We start from the raw sequence: 15,434 nt of genomic DNA, 5'->3' as shown, positions 1-15,434 counted from the left end.
ATAACGCATCACTGTGAGACAGTAACGTTAAGAGCTCTTCTTAGCCTACTATGTTATAGCTGAATCAATTTAGGGGGCAGGGAAGTTGACAGTCTGAGTCTACTCTCCCCTGGATAAAAAGTGACATGTCCCCATACTCCATGGTCTTTTTGGACAGTGTATCCGTATAAAATGTTGAAGCCAGTCTGCTATCGCTGGCTTCGGTCTCGCCAGTGTGGAAGCAGGCGCGATCCCCCAGGTCTTTGATTTATTAAAAAAAAAAAAAAAAAAAAAAAAAACGCGACTGGCTGACGAGGCCCCACGTCAATACGCAGTTTGGAAGCGCATAGCTTGGCTAGAGCAGTTAGCAACCAGATGCACAGTCGGCGCTCCATCAAACCTTACATCTGTGGATGAAGCTAACCAAGGGGAAACAGCTGTATGCAGGCTATGCTAGCGACCTGAAACGGCAACATCTGACTGTGGACACGTAGGAGAGAGTCTTTGCCTACATACATTGTGTTGTCATTTTCTGTCTGCTGTTTTGTGGATAACAAAAGCGCATTCGATTCGAACGGAGTCATTGGAACAGACGAGTGAACGAGAATTGAACCGCAGTGGATGTCTTGCTCTTTCTGTGTTCACATCGTAATACAACTGTAGCTGAGTAATCGCATGGAGATGGAGTAAAATTGAGGTCATCTGGAATTGAATTGCGGCTGAGAGATGGAGAATTAGTTTTGTCCGCTCTGATCTAATAGGAGGGAGAGAAGAACTGCTGGATACATAGCGGATACAACCCCGATATGAACGTGGCTTTCTCGCTCTGCTTGAGGTAGCTGCTAAAGCCAATGAAAGACGGCGGTCTTGAGAACGCATACGGTCACTTTGGAATGTAGATATACGCGTTTATTCTTGCACAAAAAAAAACAAAAAACGAATGTGTTCTAATACTAGTAACTAGGACTATCGTTGCATTTTTTTGTTGTTGAATTACTCTTCAAGTATCAACCAACCGATCTTCTACGGGAGAATGGCCATGATACAAAAGGTAATGCCTTTACCAATCATGTTGTTGATATAGCTGGAAAGTGCATGCATATTGACACACAGGCTAATGACATCCAGGTATACTAGCTTGATTCTTGGCTGTTTCGCTACGAAATAGCTTTTTGGCTAACTTCTACGGCTCGCTATAGCGCGTGCTGTGGAAAACCGTATCGGCGTTCTGTGTTGCATCGGCTGGGTTTGCTTAACATGCCTGGCATTGGTCACTATTGCAATTACTGCTAGTTTGTTGTAACAACCGCTAACTATTTATCTGCATTGTGCGCTCTCTCTGGAAGTCATTTTATGCGCGAGACTATCCATATCCAGCGCGAGCGTAAAGTAACCAGGACTACCTTGCGTTCTTTTTCATGTTCCTCACGAGGTTTTTTACCTGACTCAGTTAGCTAGCTAGTTGTCCAAGTTGACGACATAACATAACTATTTCGCTGTACACTCGCTTTGGTACAGACCCCTTGACAGTCGATAGATGTGCCTGTTCGTTGTAGAATTCATTATAGCTACGGCAAGACAGCACTGCAGAAGTGTAGTTAGCGAACTATTCCACTATGGTTAGCCAGTTATGCTAGCTAGCTATAAAGACGAGTGGGAAGGGAAAGGCCACAGAGCGTACTCTTCAATAAAGGTAAATGAATAACGTAACATTTATGATCGGAAGAAAATATAATACAAACTCGAGTCACCGTTATCAGATACTATTGGCAGCGTCAATGTTTTTCGGTGTAAAACAATAATAATAATATTAGCTTGCTCACGGTATCGATTCGACCCACGAAATTAATGAGATCATTTATTCTCAGATTGACGACCCGTCAACGTCATTCATGTGTGTCACGTTTAACCAGGTTCAGATGTTTTTTAAATTTTCTTTGTAATTACATTTCAGTCATTTCGGATTTATTATCTTAATTTAGGCATTTCTAAGAAAATCTCAGTTAATAAATTATCTGCGCATGGTCAGAAATCTGGTAAACGAGATTATACATTACCAGTGGAAATTACTCGTGGAAAAATATTGATAGTACAATTATGGGGAATATTATTATTTTTTGCTTAATTAATATTCAGACATGTCCATACATTTCTGAACAAGAGTAATGGAATGGGTAGCGAGCTAATTCGTTTTTAGATGCCACACTGTTTTACGTCCCAAATTGCACACTTCCATATCAGTGCTTCTCAAACCACTCATCGGGGACCCTTCTTCCTTCCACAATGGAAAAGTTTCAACTGAATCCTTGGGACATCCCAACTCTGACGCTACTCCTAAACGGTTAATGCATGGCTCTCCAACCCTGTTCCTGGAGCGCACCATTCTGTAGGTTTTTACACCAACCCTAATCTAGCGCACCTGATTCTAATACTTAGCTGGTTGATAAACTGAAGCGGGTTAGTTACAACTGGTGTTGAAACGAAAACCTACAGGAAGTTTAAGGTAGGGATGTCCCAAGGATCCCAGATAGCACTAACCTTTTCACAATTTTTTTGTAGCTCTGAACTAGCTCACCTGATTCACCTATTCAAGGGATTGATGATTTGTTGACACGTTGAATCAGGTGTGCTAGTTCTGGAATAGATCAAATACATGGAACGGCTAGGGTTCCCCTGAGGAGAGGTTTGATAACCACTGCCATATAGTAAACTATATGTAGGGAATAGCTCCGGTCAAAAGTAGTGTACTATGTAGGGAATAGAGTGCAATTTGGGATGTGTAAAACCAAGTCTCCTGTTCTGCAGCTGCAGTAGTGCATGCCAAACCAAGCTACTCTCTGAATTGTTTTACGCTGTAACCCTGAGGTCAAGCAGAGTCAGGGTTGAGGTTTACAGTTACTTTAAATTTGGATATGCAATTAAACCAAACTTCTCTGCCTCATTCCTTCACTCTCCCTCTGTTCTCTTTTAGTGAATCTGGACCTGGCTTTGGAGGCAGTGGAGTTAATGGTGTGAGTGAGATTTCCCCCTCCCCCACCATCACTACAGAGACACGCCAGAGGCTGTCCACTGTCCAGGCCCAAGCAGTCAGCCTGAGCCTGCTAGTACAGACTATCTGGCCTCCTCTTCTTGTGGTCCCTTATGCTCAATGAAGGCTATCTCTGGGTCGCTACAGGATGGATGGTGTGGATTTGACGGTCCTTGTGTGTCATCATCAGCGCTTGCTCCTCTGTGACTGTTTCCTGTTCTTTTCCATTTATAAAAGAACGCCCCCTCTTCTGGGCCCAACCACCCCTGAGCGCTGTAAAAGTTATAGTAACTGTTGTTGTTAAGTGACACTTACAGAGGAGGTTAAGTTAACTCTCCCCCCATCCAAACTCCACAGAGGGTTTTCTCCAGAGGTTTTATTTTATATACCCATATTATATATTTCCCCCCTCTCAGGAGTTTGTTTGGAAGACGCACAGGTGTTTGGTTCTTCACAACAAAAGTTTTGGTTTATTGTTGGTTGAGGTTTACAGTTACTTTTTCTCAAGTTTTGGTTCTTCCTTGTAATTTATTTATACTTTATATTTTGGAGTTTTTTTTGCTCATTGCTCACTCACACCCCCTGGAATAAAAAAAACAAGATGTCGGAAACAGACAAGTTCCTTGCCCCTTTCCCTCCGCCGCCCAAGAATGTGAATGGTTCCAGCTCGGACACGTACCTTGGTGAGAATTTGGGAACCGACGGTGTCCGCCGCCGCCGCCACACCATGGACCGCGACCCCAAACAGGCCGAGCATCGCTTCTTCCGGCGCAGCGTCATCTGTGACTCGAACGCCACCGCCTTAGACCTCCCCAGCAAGGCCGTCATCCTCACCTCCCCGCCCGACTGTGAGCCCCCCAGCCTGGGCTGGCTCTCCCTGGCTGTCCCCTCTGTGGTGGTACCCGAGCCTTGTCTGGCGGTGGCCGAGGTGGAGGCAGATGAGGAAGGAGGGGATGGGACTTGTATTGCGGTATTAGGGCCCAGTGTTGGTGGTGGTACTAGAGTGGATGGTATGGTAGTGCAGATAAAGCCAAGCACGGCAGTATTGGATGTTTGCGGCGGAGAGAAAGTAAAGAAGCTGTTGTCGTTAGCCGCCGCAGAGGCTCCTGGAATCGAGGAGGTGGTGCCCAGTAAAGCGGGGGAGCCCACGGAGGAGGAGAGCGGTAGTGTTACAGAGGAGATGCGAGAGGAGAAGGAGAAGGGGGCCGCTAAGGCCCTATTAGAGGAGCAGAAGAGGGAAGCAGAGAAGAAGGTTCAGGACGACATAGAGGAAGTAGAGACCAAGGCCATAGGGACCTCGCTGGATGGACGCTTCCTAAAGTTTGACATCGAGATCGGACGCGGATCCTTCAAGACGGTCTACAAGGGCCTGGATACGGAGACTACAGTGGAGGTGGCGTGGTGCGAACTGCAGGTAAGACACAACCCAATCATTTACTATCCTTCTTTACTTACTTACTCTCTGCTTTGGGTAACATTTTAAGCAATGTTTTATTATACTCAATTATTGTAGTGGCAAACTAAAGTACCTAAATAGATTGGCGTACACAAAATTTCCCAGGTATGAAGATACAGATAAGGTGCGGAAGGAAGGATGTAGCTTGCTATACCTCGTCTGATAAAGATCACACAGGGTTGATAGATGGATGATGTCAGAGCAGCGCGGAGGTAAGATGATGCCCAGCAAGGGTGCAACTTGCGGGTGCCGATGCAACAGCCCAGACAGACAGAATGGCACACAGGATGTTGTTGCTAGTTTCTACATTCTTATTCTGTACGAGAAGTTGTTTTTGTGGTCATGGTTCCCATAGTGCTTAATGTGGGTCATTCATTGAAGAAGCCTGGAGAGAGAGAGAGAGGAACATGTCCGCTATAAAGTTTCACGTTTGGCAGCCAGCCAGTCATATGACTGGATCTTAGTTGAATTCACAGCTCCGTTTAGAATCTAGCACAGCTCTAGCTCACGTGGTGGAAGGAGCAGTTGGTTGCTTGGCTCTGTGATACGGTCACTGATAACTAACTCCCAAATCCCTCCACGAAGGTGCCTCAGTTTGGGGTCAGGTAAGCAGGGGCGGAGGTTAGTTTAAAAATAACACCTTGGGGTTAAACAGCTGTAACTCGGGGTGTCTCTCTAATGGCACCCTATTCCCTTTATAATCGACCACTTTGACCAGAGCTTCAGGGGCACAGTAAAGGGAAAAGGGCACCATTTGGAACACATTACAAGGGGTCCATGTTAACCATGTTGTTAATGAAACTCAGTAGGTTCTCATTTAGAGTGCGTTCAGGTCACTCACTGCAATAAAGCTGTTTTCCTCCTGAGTAGGAGTCACAAGATGCTGTTTCTCCCTCTCTGCTGAAATTCACTTGTTCTGCCGCCTTTTCTTTCAAAGAGATGCTTGTGAGTTGTGACTGAGCCCTGGTCCCAGCTCTGTGGCCTAGATGCTACTTACAACGGTTGTTGTCACTATGACTTACGCTACAACTTGTTAGTCATACAGTCAGTTGGGCTCAGATACTAGAAAACTGTCCAACCACAGTCCTCCCCTATAATCCACAACCGTGGATTTGAATCACATCACTCAGTCGCCTGGTTGCAGCTGATCGCATGTGGACGTGACGATGCCCCTTCAAGCATCATCCAGGCAGCTCATCCAATAGTGAATTCTTAATGTCTATAAAGAGCTCCTGGTCTGTAGATTAAGGTTATGTTATGTAAATGTGTGTATCCACTCTAACCACAGGTAACATAATGTACATTGCATGTAGTGTTAAGACCGCTATTGGGCCTGCTGGCTGGGTAATCCTATGGATGGATGACTGTTTGTGTTTGTCAGACAGTTTTGTAAGACAGACTATGCACTTCTACTGACATGGGATGAAGTAGTGGGAGTGGGGTTACACACACCACACACGCTCTCACACGCTGCCTGGGTGGGCGTGGCGTCATGAGAGCATCTGGAATTGGTCGGTGACTGTTTGTGTGACGTGTGTGAAGAGTTGCGGGGGGGGGGTGTTGGGCATCCCTCAATAGCTGATCCAAAGCAGTCCCATCCCAGAGGGAATGAAAGAAGGATGGAGGGAAAGAAAGGAGGGAGGAGGGGAGGGGTAGTGGGGTCGTAGGTCATGAGTAGGCGCAGCGAGGGGTTGATGACAATGTTTGCCTTTGACAAAGAGAGGGAGCAGAATGAAAAGGGGAAGTGGAGACACACACACACACACACACACACACAGAGGAGTGCCTGGCCTTGTATGCTGCAGTGGCCCTCTGTCCTTTTGTAGGCCAGGGCTGAGAGTTGGTTGTTGGGCGGAGGAACTCTAGAAGGAAACCACATTTTAATTGGTCAATGTTTTCTGAACTTGAGGGACAGTGGGGGGAAATGAAGAAGAATAATCTAGGCTGCGTCCCAAACGGCTCCCTATTTATTGCACTACTGTTGACAAAGGCGGCAAGGCCCATAGGGCTCTGGTCAGAAATAGTGCACTCTATGGGGAATAGGGTGCCATTTGGGATGTTGCCCTTGTCGGCGGTCGTGTTTTAGAGGGAATTTCAAGGTTTTTGAGCACCGGGCTAAGTAGAGGGGGAGGGACCGAGCACCTCTGAGCGTTATTCTAATGCAATTCATGCTGGACTTGAGAGAGAATTTCTGTGGTCTCTTTCTCAATGCAGATTGTCTATGTTTGAGGACATAATTTAAAAAATCTATTAATACACTTTTTTTTGTGTTTTTTTGGGGGGGGGGGGGGGTGCAAGTTAGTCTTGTCCCATTGCTGCAACTCCCGTACGGACTCGGGAGAGGCGAAGGTCAAGAGAGCCATGCCTCCTCCGAAACACGACCCCGCCAAGCCGCACTGCTTCTTGACACACAGCTCACTTAACCCAGAAGCCAGCCTCACCAATGTGTCTGAGGAACCACTGTACTACTGGCGACCGATGTCAGCGTGCATGAGCCGGCCGCCACAAGTAGTCGCTAGGACACGATGGGACAAGGACATCCCAGCTGGCCAAACCTCCACCTAACCCGGATGACTCTGGGCCAATTGTGCACCGCCGGCTGCGACACAACCCGGGATCGAAACCGAATCTGTAGTGACGCCTCAAACACTGCAATACAGTGCCTTAGACCGCTGTTCCACTCGTGAGGCCCGTGTTTGGGGACAGATTTAACCTAACGTTACTTTGAAATGTCTTTCTCTTAAGTTTAGGTTTTTGTATGACTTTCTATGCTGCTAATTTTTTAAAACTGTGATAGGATCTTAAAGAGCCACTGAACACGCCGATTGGCACGTGTGTTTTTCTGTTGCTCATTAGAAAAACTAGATTTCAGTCTTAGAGGTGTGTCTCCTGACCGATTTCCACTTTTGGTTAATGGTGTTTGTCCCTCATGAGACACTAGATGCGGAAGCCTATTTCATTTCCTCAACGTCCCCAGAAATCTGTAATTCATTTTTACATTTTGGCCGAGGATGTTTTTAGATGCACAATTTTTCATCCATCGAAGGTGTTTGATGCAGTATTTCTCAAGTACACAAAGTGCTACGTGTTATCTTATGTAAACAGTCAGAGCTGCTGGGCAGGTCTGTCTCACTGTCTATGCTATTGGGTAGAGGGCAATCTCCACAGCTGTTCACCCTATGTTAGTGGGTAAGTGGACACCCCCACCTTCATTTACCCGATGTGACACGCAGATGTTCCAAACTCCGTTTTTGACCAGACTGACTTCATCCTATTTACACTTTGTAGTAAATTTGGACACTAGAATAACTGTTTCTGACTCATATCGATTCCACATAGGCCGTTTTCAAAGGGATTTGTTGCTTTATGAAGGCAGTCACTCTTTTTAATTACTTAGCCTACCCCTCTATATACTTGACTGATATTTGCAATTTATATCCTTCGCCGCCACGGGAACTCTATTCTTTATTTCATCTTCCTTGTATGGAATTAGGGCACAGGGATATGACTGTGAGCTAGGAGACTGCAGTCAGCTAAGCTTTGTGGAACGTTAAGTTATTTATGAGAAGTTCTGGAGATAAGCTAAACTCTGTTTTGTTTCTTTTGTGGGAAGTGAGGGAGAAAGAGAGACTAAGAGGGGGGTTGACTTCAGTACTGCAGCATCACTTGGTCTCCTTCTCAAACTCTCAAACTGAGCGGGATGGTTGACGGGTTCTGAAATGACACCATAATGGTTTGTTTACATCCCTGTTAGTAGTGAGCATTTCTCCTTTGCCAAGATAATCCATCCACCTGACAGCTGTGGCATATCAAGAAGCTGATTTTAAACAGCATGATCATTACACAGATGCACCTTATGCTGGGGACAATAAAAGGCCACTCTAAAATGTGACGTTTTGTCACACAAGACAATGCCAAAGATGACTCAAGTTTTGAGGGAGTGTGCAATTGACATACTGACTGAAGGAATGTCCACCAGAGCTGTTGCCAGATAATTTAATGTTAATTTCTCTACCATAAGCCACCTCCAACTTTGTTTTAGAGAATTTGTCAGTATGTCCCACCGGCCTCACAATCATAGACCACTTGTATGGCGTCGTGTAGGCGAGCGGTTTGTTTGTCAATGTTGTGAACAGACGGTGGGGTTATGGTATGGGCAGGCATAAGCTACGGACACCGAACACAATTACATTTTATTGATGACAATTTCAATGCACAAAAATACAGCGAAAGTTCCTGAGGCCTATTGTGAGGCCATTTTTTTTAAAGGTATCTGTTAGTGATGCACCGATATGATGCACCCGCAAAAAACAATACCGATATTTACAATTTTAGTGGCCTTTTAAGCATTCTAGCATTCTACAGTTAACTATTTAACACACACACGAACGCAGCGGTCTAAGGCACTGCATCTCAGTGCAAGAGGCGTCACTACAGTCCCTGGTTCGAATCCAGGCTGTATCACATCCTGCCCATAGGGAGTCCCATAGGGCGGCACACAATTGGCCCAGTGTCATCCAGGTTTGGCCGGGGTAGGCCGTCACCGTAAATAAGAATTTGTTCTTAACTGACTTGCCTAGTTAAATAAAGGTTACACACACCACACTGACCAAAAAGTTATTTTGTTGGCATTTACGTATGTACCCATTACTAGTAAAACATAATCAAAACTTATTTCTTTCACTTACTTGCTGTGCTGTGTCGTTGTTCATTTGTTCAGTCGTTTCATTCTCAACCAGGATTTCTATGGAACGCCGTTTGCGTGTCAAAAAAGATACATGTCAAATAACACTTTGACCAATCAGGACCTGAATATGACTGCACGTCACATAATAATTTAACGCGTTCATACATTTTTTAAGTAGTTATTACACATTGATTACACTCTCGTATTTTATATGTCACAACGATACATCGATACGTATGCTATGATGCTGGTAAAGTTGTCTCGCGCACCTACAGTGCTGGTCATTAAAAACAACATAGCAAAACGACAATCTTAAGTAGCTATAGTTACCTAGCTAACTAAATAGCTAGGTGTCATAAATTAGGGTTATTTTAGATAATAAGGCAGTTATTTTTTGATTGGTGGTCAGACCCATCTATGTGAAGCTAGTCACAATAAGGATTAGCCACAACAGTGGACTTTGGTTAGCCTTCAAAATACAAATACTATTTGTATTCATTTGCATCACTGTCAATGACATACTTTTATTTTGAAGGCAAACCGCAAATTGCACTTGTGGCTAATTCTTACTGTGGCTAGCTTCACAACACATACATAACCCAGTCTGGTTGAGCCTCACTAGCCAGATGAAGCTAGCTGGCTGCTTATAACATTAGTTTGGGCAACAGGGTTAAGTAGCTGGCTAGCTATTTATTTTCATGAACTGAAGTTCAATTTCAATAGGCGAATAACAAATGGCAACCTAGCTAATACTTACTCACAAGGATTCTGAAATCATTGCTAAGAATAATGCAGTTTTTACTGGTCATTGTTTTCAGGCTGGTTGTATTGGTGCTAGCTAGGTACCAAGCTAAAGCTAGCTACCCCAGAAGTTGCGGTCGAACAAATTATGCTTTATTACCAACGCGGTATTGTAAACACATCGTTCATGGCCGGTGTTTGCTTGTTTGCAGACTTTTTTGTACAGCTTTGACAGTGCTACTGTATCTTTTTTGACACGCAAAGACCCAAACGGCGTTCCATAGTATGTATGTCGTGAAGCTAATAGCAGTGACGCTATTACTGTGTAACTCCGGTAGGGCAACATCTGAAAAATAGCGCACTTGGTTGTGTGTACTGGTGCTCGACCAGTTGGCAAAAGCCAACATCACCCACTACAGAGAACGGTTGATTGTCAAGGGCAATGAATTGCTTTATCTTGGCTTTAATGGATTTCGCCTTTGAGTTGTCTCACTGAAATTTTGTTACTCTTTCAAATGACTGCTGGACTTGTTGACTGCTTGATCCACACAGTAGACATTGTGAGCTAGGTTAGGAATGCTGTGTTGCATGTGTACCGCAGCATTTTACGTGGCATCATTACGTCATGTACCTACGTGAAATAGGTATGCACGTCAGCTTTGACATCAGTTTTGCACATCGCCGTTAAACTAGACATCGGCCAATACCGATGTTGGCATTTTTAGCTAATATCGTCCGATTCTGATATGTTCACTGATATATCGTGCATCCCTAGTATCTGTGACCATCTGTATTCCCAGTCGTGAAATCCATAGATTAGGGCTCAGGACCTCAGACTGGGGTGAAGGTTCACCTTCCAAGAGGAAAACGACCCTAAGCACACAGCCATGACAACGCAGGAGTGGTTTTGGGACAAGTCTCTGAATGTCATTGAATGGCCCCGCCAGAGCCCGGACTTGAACCTGATCGAACATCTCTGGAGAGACCTGAAAATAGCTGTGTAGCGACGCTCCCTATCCAACCTGACAGAGCTTGAGAGGATCTGCAGAGAAGAATGGAGGAAACTCCCCAAATACAGGTGTGCCAAGCTTGTAGCGTCATACCCAAGAAGACTCGAGGCTGTAATCGCTGCCAAGGTGCTTCAACAAAGTACTGAGTAAAGGATCTGAATACTTGTAAATGTGATATTTCAGTTAATGTATTTAATTTTTTTGGGGGGGGGCAAACAGTTCTAAAAACCTGTTTTTGCTTTGTCATTATGGGGTATTGTGGGGTAGATTGATGAGGGGGGAAAATCTATTGAATCAATTTTAGATTGAGGCTGTAACGTACCAAAATGTGGAAAAAGTCAAGGGGTCTGAATACTTTCTGAATGCTCTGTATATGCTCTGAGTACTCGCTCTCGTAGCTCTGTTCTTTCAGTGCTTTCTCTGGCTTTCACCTCATGTATCGCATGAGTCTCATTCATATATATCTCATGTCTCACTCTCACTTTGGTTTTCCTTTCACAGGAATTATAATGGTGCAAGTAGGCAGAGAAGAGATTGCTGCTAGATAAAACAGGGCTACTAAAGATTATATTTGCTCTGAGCTTATTCTCTGGGCTTTTTTATTTATTTTGTGCTTTCTCTCGCTTTCACCTCATGAGTCTCATCGCTCTTTCTTTTACCTCATCTCTCTCGTGTCCTAAGATGTCAGAGAGAGGACAGGACAGTGGAAACAAAGCAGTGTTATTGTAACTCAGTGGAGGAGACCTGTAAACCCTCTCATTTTAGGAGACACGTTCTTCATTCTGCTTTCGCAGAGTGATAGAAACAGAACCTGACTCACAGTTTGCGCAACACCCCATTCCTCTAGCCATCCGTCTGTCTCTTTTTCTCTCTTTTCCCCCCTCTCCCCCTCGCTGACGTGTTTCCTGTGGTTCCTATCAGGTCTGTGTGACCTTGTGTTGTAGTGGAGAGTAGACAGCAGAATTTTGCTGCCCAAACAGCAACCTATTCCCTATATAGTACACTACTTTTCACCAGAGCCCTATTTGTAGTGCACTAAATCGTGAATAGGGCTCCATTTGGGACGTAGACCCAGAGTGCTGCTCTAATGGCCCTTAAACTGGTTGTCATGTAGACTCTTCACTTACATTTGGCTCTCCTTCCTTCTTCCATTATGCTACAGGTCCAGGACCTGCGCCAAGGAAAGTCTAGGCCTACACACACAGCGACACACACGCGCATGACACACACACACACACACACACACACACACACACACACACACACAGCGACACACACGCGCATGACACACACACACACACACACACACACTGAAGCAAGACATTTTTGGGGAAAAAACTGCCATAAAGAATGTAGAAGATGTAAATTGACCCAGTTATTCTATATTACAACACAGTAATGGACTAAGAGGTCATACTGGAGGTCTCTCTCTGCTCTGACGTAATCCTTCAGTCGGCCCTGAGCTCTGGGGCTTATCACAGAGATGTTAGTAATCAGAGTAAAGGAATTTGTGAGGGAGGTGACTCTGCCTTGTCTGCCCTGCAGCTAAGACACACACACACACACACACACACACACACACACTGAGATCTCAGAGGCTAAGTGAGCAGGGGAGAGAGCAAGAGCTTGATCCCAAATTACACACTATTCCCTATTTAGGCTGGTGCACTGGCTCAAAAGTAGTGCACTATGTAGGAAATGGTGCACTATGTAGGGAGTTCTGGGACACAGCCATCGTGTCGTCATCAGTGAATAATGCAGAGGATGTGAACAGAGAGGAGGAGTGCCAAATCGCCACCTATTCTTTTTATAGTGCACTACTTTTAACCAGAGCCCTGATCAAAGGTAGTGCACTATAAAGGGAATAGGGTGCCATTTTTGACAGCCAGAGCGAGAGGAGGAAGAAACCCAATCCCATGGATCTGAGCCACAGCCATTTCCCTTCTCTTCCCTTGATTCATTGTTGAAGTACTTTGTGTGTGTGTCAGTGTTGGGTCAGAGGAAGACAGAGCAGAGGCGAAGGGGCTGCGCTTCCTTCATTTACAAACTCTGTCCTCCTTCCTTGTGGTGTGTGTATCTTGAGTGTGTGCGTTTACACGTTTTGAGTGTGAGATACAGGAACATCAGTCTGTAATGGAAATCTACTGAATGTTTGCCTTGACTCTGAAAGATATGATTGACAGTTATTTTTTTTAAATTCTTTCTCGTTCTCTCTCTCTTCTGCTTGGCATTTTATCACTCAGCTAGTAAATTTGTCCGTCTGGTTTCGTCTTTGGGCTCCGTGTCTGCTGAAAGCATTTGTCTCTCTCTTACCTCCCCCTCTCTCTGTCAGAGCCTTGTGGGTGGGATAAGGTTTTTGAGTGGCGCAGTGTGGTGTAGAGGATTTGCGTGGTTTGAGTTGCGGCAGCAGTCAGACTAGGCTACACTAGAGCGACAGTGGGGTTATTCTGTAACAGGGCCGTGAACAAGGCTGGGGGAATTGGGGACAAGTGAAGCGCCTGTGTGACAGTGGGGTTGTTCTGTAACAGGGCCGTGAACAAGGCTGGGGGAATTGGGGACAAGTGAAGCGCCTGCGTCAGACAGGCTGTATGATTTACCTCTGAAGAAGCATGACCCAGCTGTGCTTTCTCGCTCTCTCTCTCATTCGCGCTCTCTCTCTGTCTCTAGCTGTCTCTCTCTGTGTGTGTGTCGCTCTCTCTGTGTCTCTCTCTTTCCATCTCGCTGTCTTCCTCTACTTTTTGGTTTTTCTGTCTTTCTCGTTTTCGTCAGAGATGCTTGTCTGTTCTCACATTTTAAGCTAACTGTCTGCTCTTTATTTTCACAGCCCATCTCTCCTCAGTAGCACAGAGCGCTAGGCTAAATGCTAAAAGTCCCAACTGCAGTAGACTAAAAGCTAGAAACTCAACAGCAATAGGCTAAATGCTAGGCTAATAGCTAACATAAAGCAGGTCAGCCTGGCCTGCTCTGAAAGAAAGGGAAGGTGGATACCTAGTCAGTTGTACAACTGAATGCATTCAACCAAAATGTCTCTTCTGCATTTAACCCAACCCCTCTGAATCAGAGACGTGCGAGGGGCTGCCTTTATCGTCATCGGCACCCGGGGAGCAGTTGTTGTTGTGGGTTAACTGCCTTGCTCAAAGGCAGAACGGCAGATTTCCCATCTTGCTGGTTCGTGGATTTGAACCAGTGACCTTTCGGTTACTGACCCAACGCTCTTAACCGCTATGCTACCTACAGCACTGAATTGGTGATCTCCTGTAAGTTTCAATGCCGGTCTTTTTAAAGGGAGCGAAAGAAGGGGAGAGACATGGTGGCATGCCAAGGCTTGTTCTTTCTCTCCGCTCCTCCTGAGATGGGGATCTAAACTATGTGAAGATGCTTGCTGTAATTCCCCAGATTTCCTCAGGGCCAACCAAGACTCTGAGTTAAAAAGAAAACATTTTTCTCTTCTCTTGAAGGCAGTAAACTGCTCACGTTTTCACTGCTCACCCCTACACCTCCTGCCGGCTCCCCCCTACACCTCCTGCCTGCTCACCCCTACACCTCCTGCCGGCTCCCCCCTACACCTCCTGCCTGCTCACCCCTACACCTCCTGCCGGCTCCCCCCTACACCTCCTGCCGGCTCACCCCTACACCTCCTGCCTGCTCACCCCTACACCTCCTGCCTGCTCACCCCTACACCTCCTGCCTGCTCACCCCTACACCTCCTGCCTGCTCACCCCTACACCTCCTGCCGCCTCACCCCTACACCTCCTGCCGCCTCCCCCCTACACCTCCTGCCGGCTCACCCCTACACCTCCTGCCGGCTCACCCCTACACCTCCTGCCTGCTCACCCCTACACCTCCTGCCTGCTCACCCCTACACCTCCTGCCTGCTCACCCCTACACCTCCTGCCTGCTCACCCCTACACCTCCTGCCTGCTCACCCCTACACCTCCTGCCTGCTCACCCCTACACCTCCTGCTGGCTCCCCCCTTACACCTCCTGCCTGCTCACCCCTACACCTCCTGCCTGCTCACCCCTACACCTCCTGCCTGCTCACCCCTACACCTCCTGCCTGCTCACCCCTACACCTCCTGCCTGCTCACCCCTACACCTCCTGCCTGCTCCCCCACCTCCACCTCTGTTTTACCTCCCATTATAAACAATGCAAGTGACTCGTTCCTACGTCATACTTCCGTGTTAATGTCCCTGGTGTTTTGAATGGACTCGATGATTAAATCATCAGATTCATGAACATGTGGTTACATCAGATATATAAAATACTACATGTGTGTGTTTGGATGAATTTACTTCTGCCAGATGCTTTTCAGTTTTAGTGCTGAAGACCATTATTTTGCTACATTTTTGCCTATTGAATACCAGCCTACAAAAGATCAAAAATGACAAGGCTACTAGCATAGCGTATTGGCTCCATTACTAACCTCTTCTCTCTGGCCCGTCATCAATTTCTGTCATGCTGATTGTCTCTAAATCATTTTCTGGAAAGAGTTTTGTAAAGCCCATGCTGTTTGTGGAACGACAGACACACAG

The 15,434-nt window shown here is 45.9% G+C and overlaps 1 protein-coding gene across 1 annotated transcript in view; it reads left to right on the top strand.

Annotated features, from left to right (window-relative positions):
• The first annotated feature begins 218 nt into the window (after positions 1–218).
• wnk1b (WNK lysine deficient protein kinase 1b) overlaps positions 219–15,434 on the top strand; it is a 187,913-nt gene continuing 172,697 nt past the window's right edge. Inside the window, 2 exon segments of the mRNA XM_038978040.1 lie at positions 219–1,030; positions 2,951–4,421. Coding sequence (XP_038833968.1) covers positions 3,609–4,421 — 813 coding nt within the window. The 5' untranslated portion in view covers positions 219–1,030; positions 2,951–3,608.

The sequence above is a fragment of the Salvelinus namaycush genome, chromosome 38 (assembly GCF_016432855.1).
Source record: "Salvelinus namaycush isolate Seneca chromosome 38, SaNama_1.0, whole genome shotgun sequence".
NCBI lineage: Eukaryota > Metazoa > Chordata > Actinopteri > Salmoniformes > Salmonidae > Salvelinus > Salvelinus namaycush.
The sequence above is the reverse complement of the archived record's forward strand: the minus strand, read 5'-3'. Positions and strand labels throughout refer to the sequence as shown.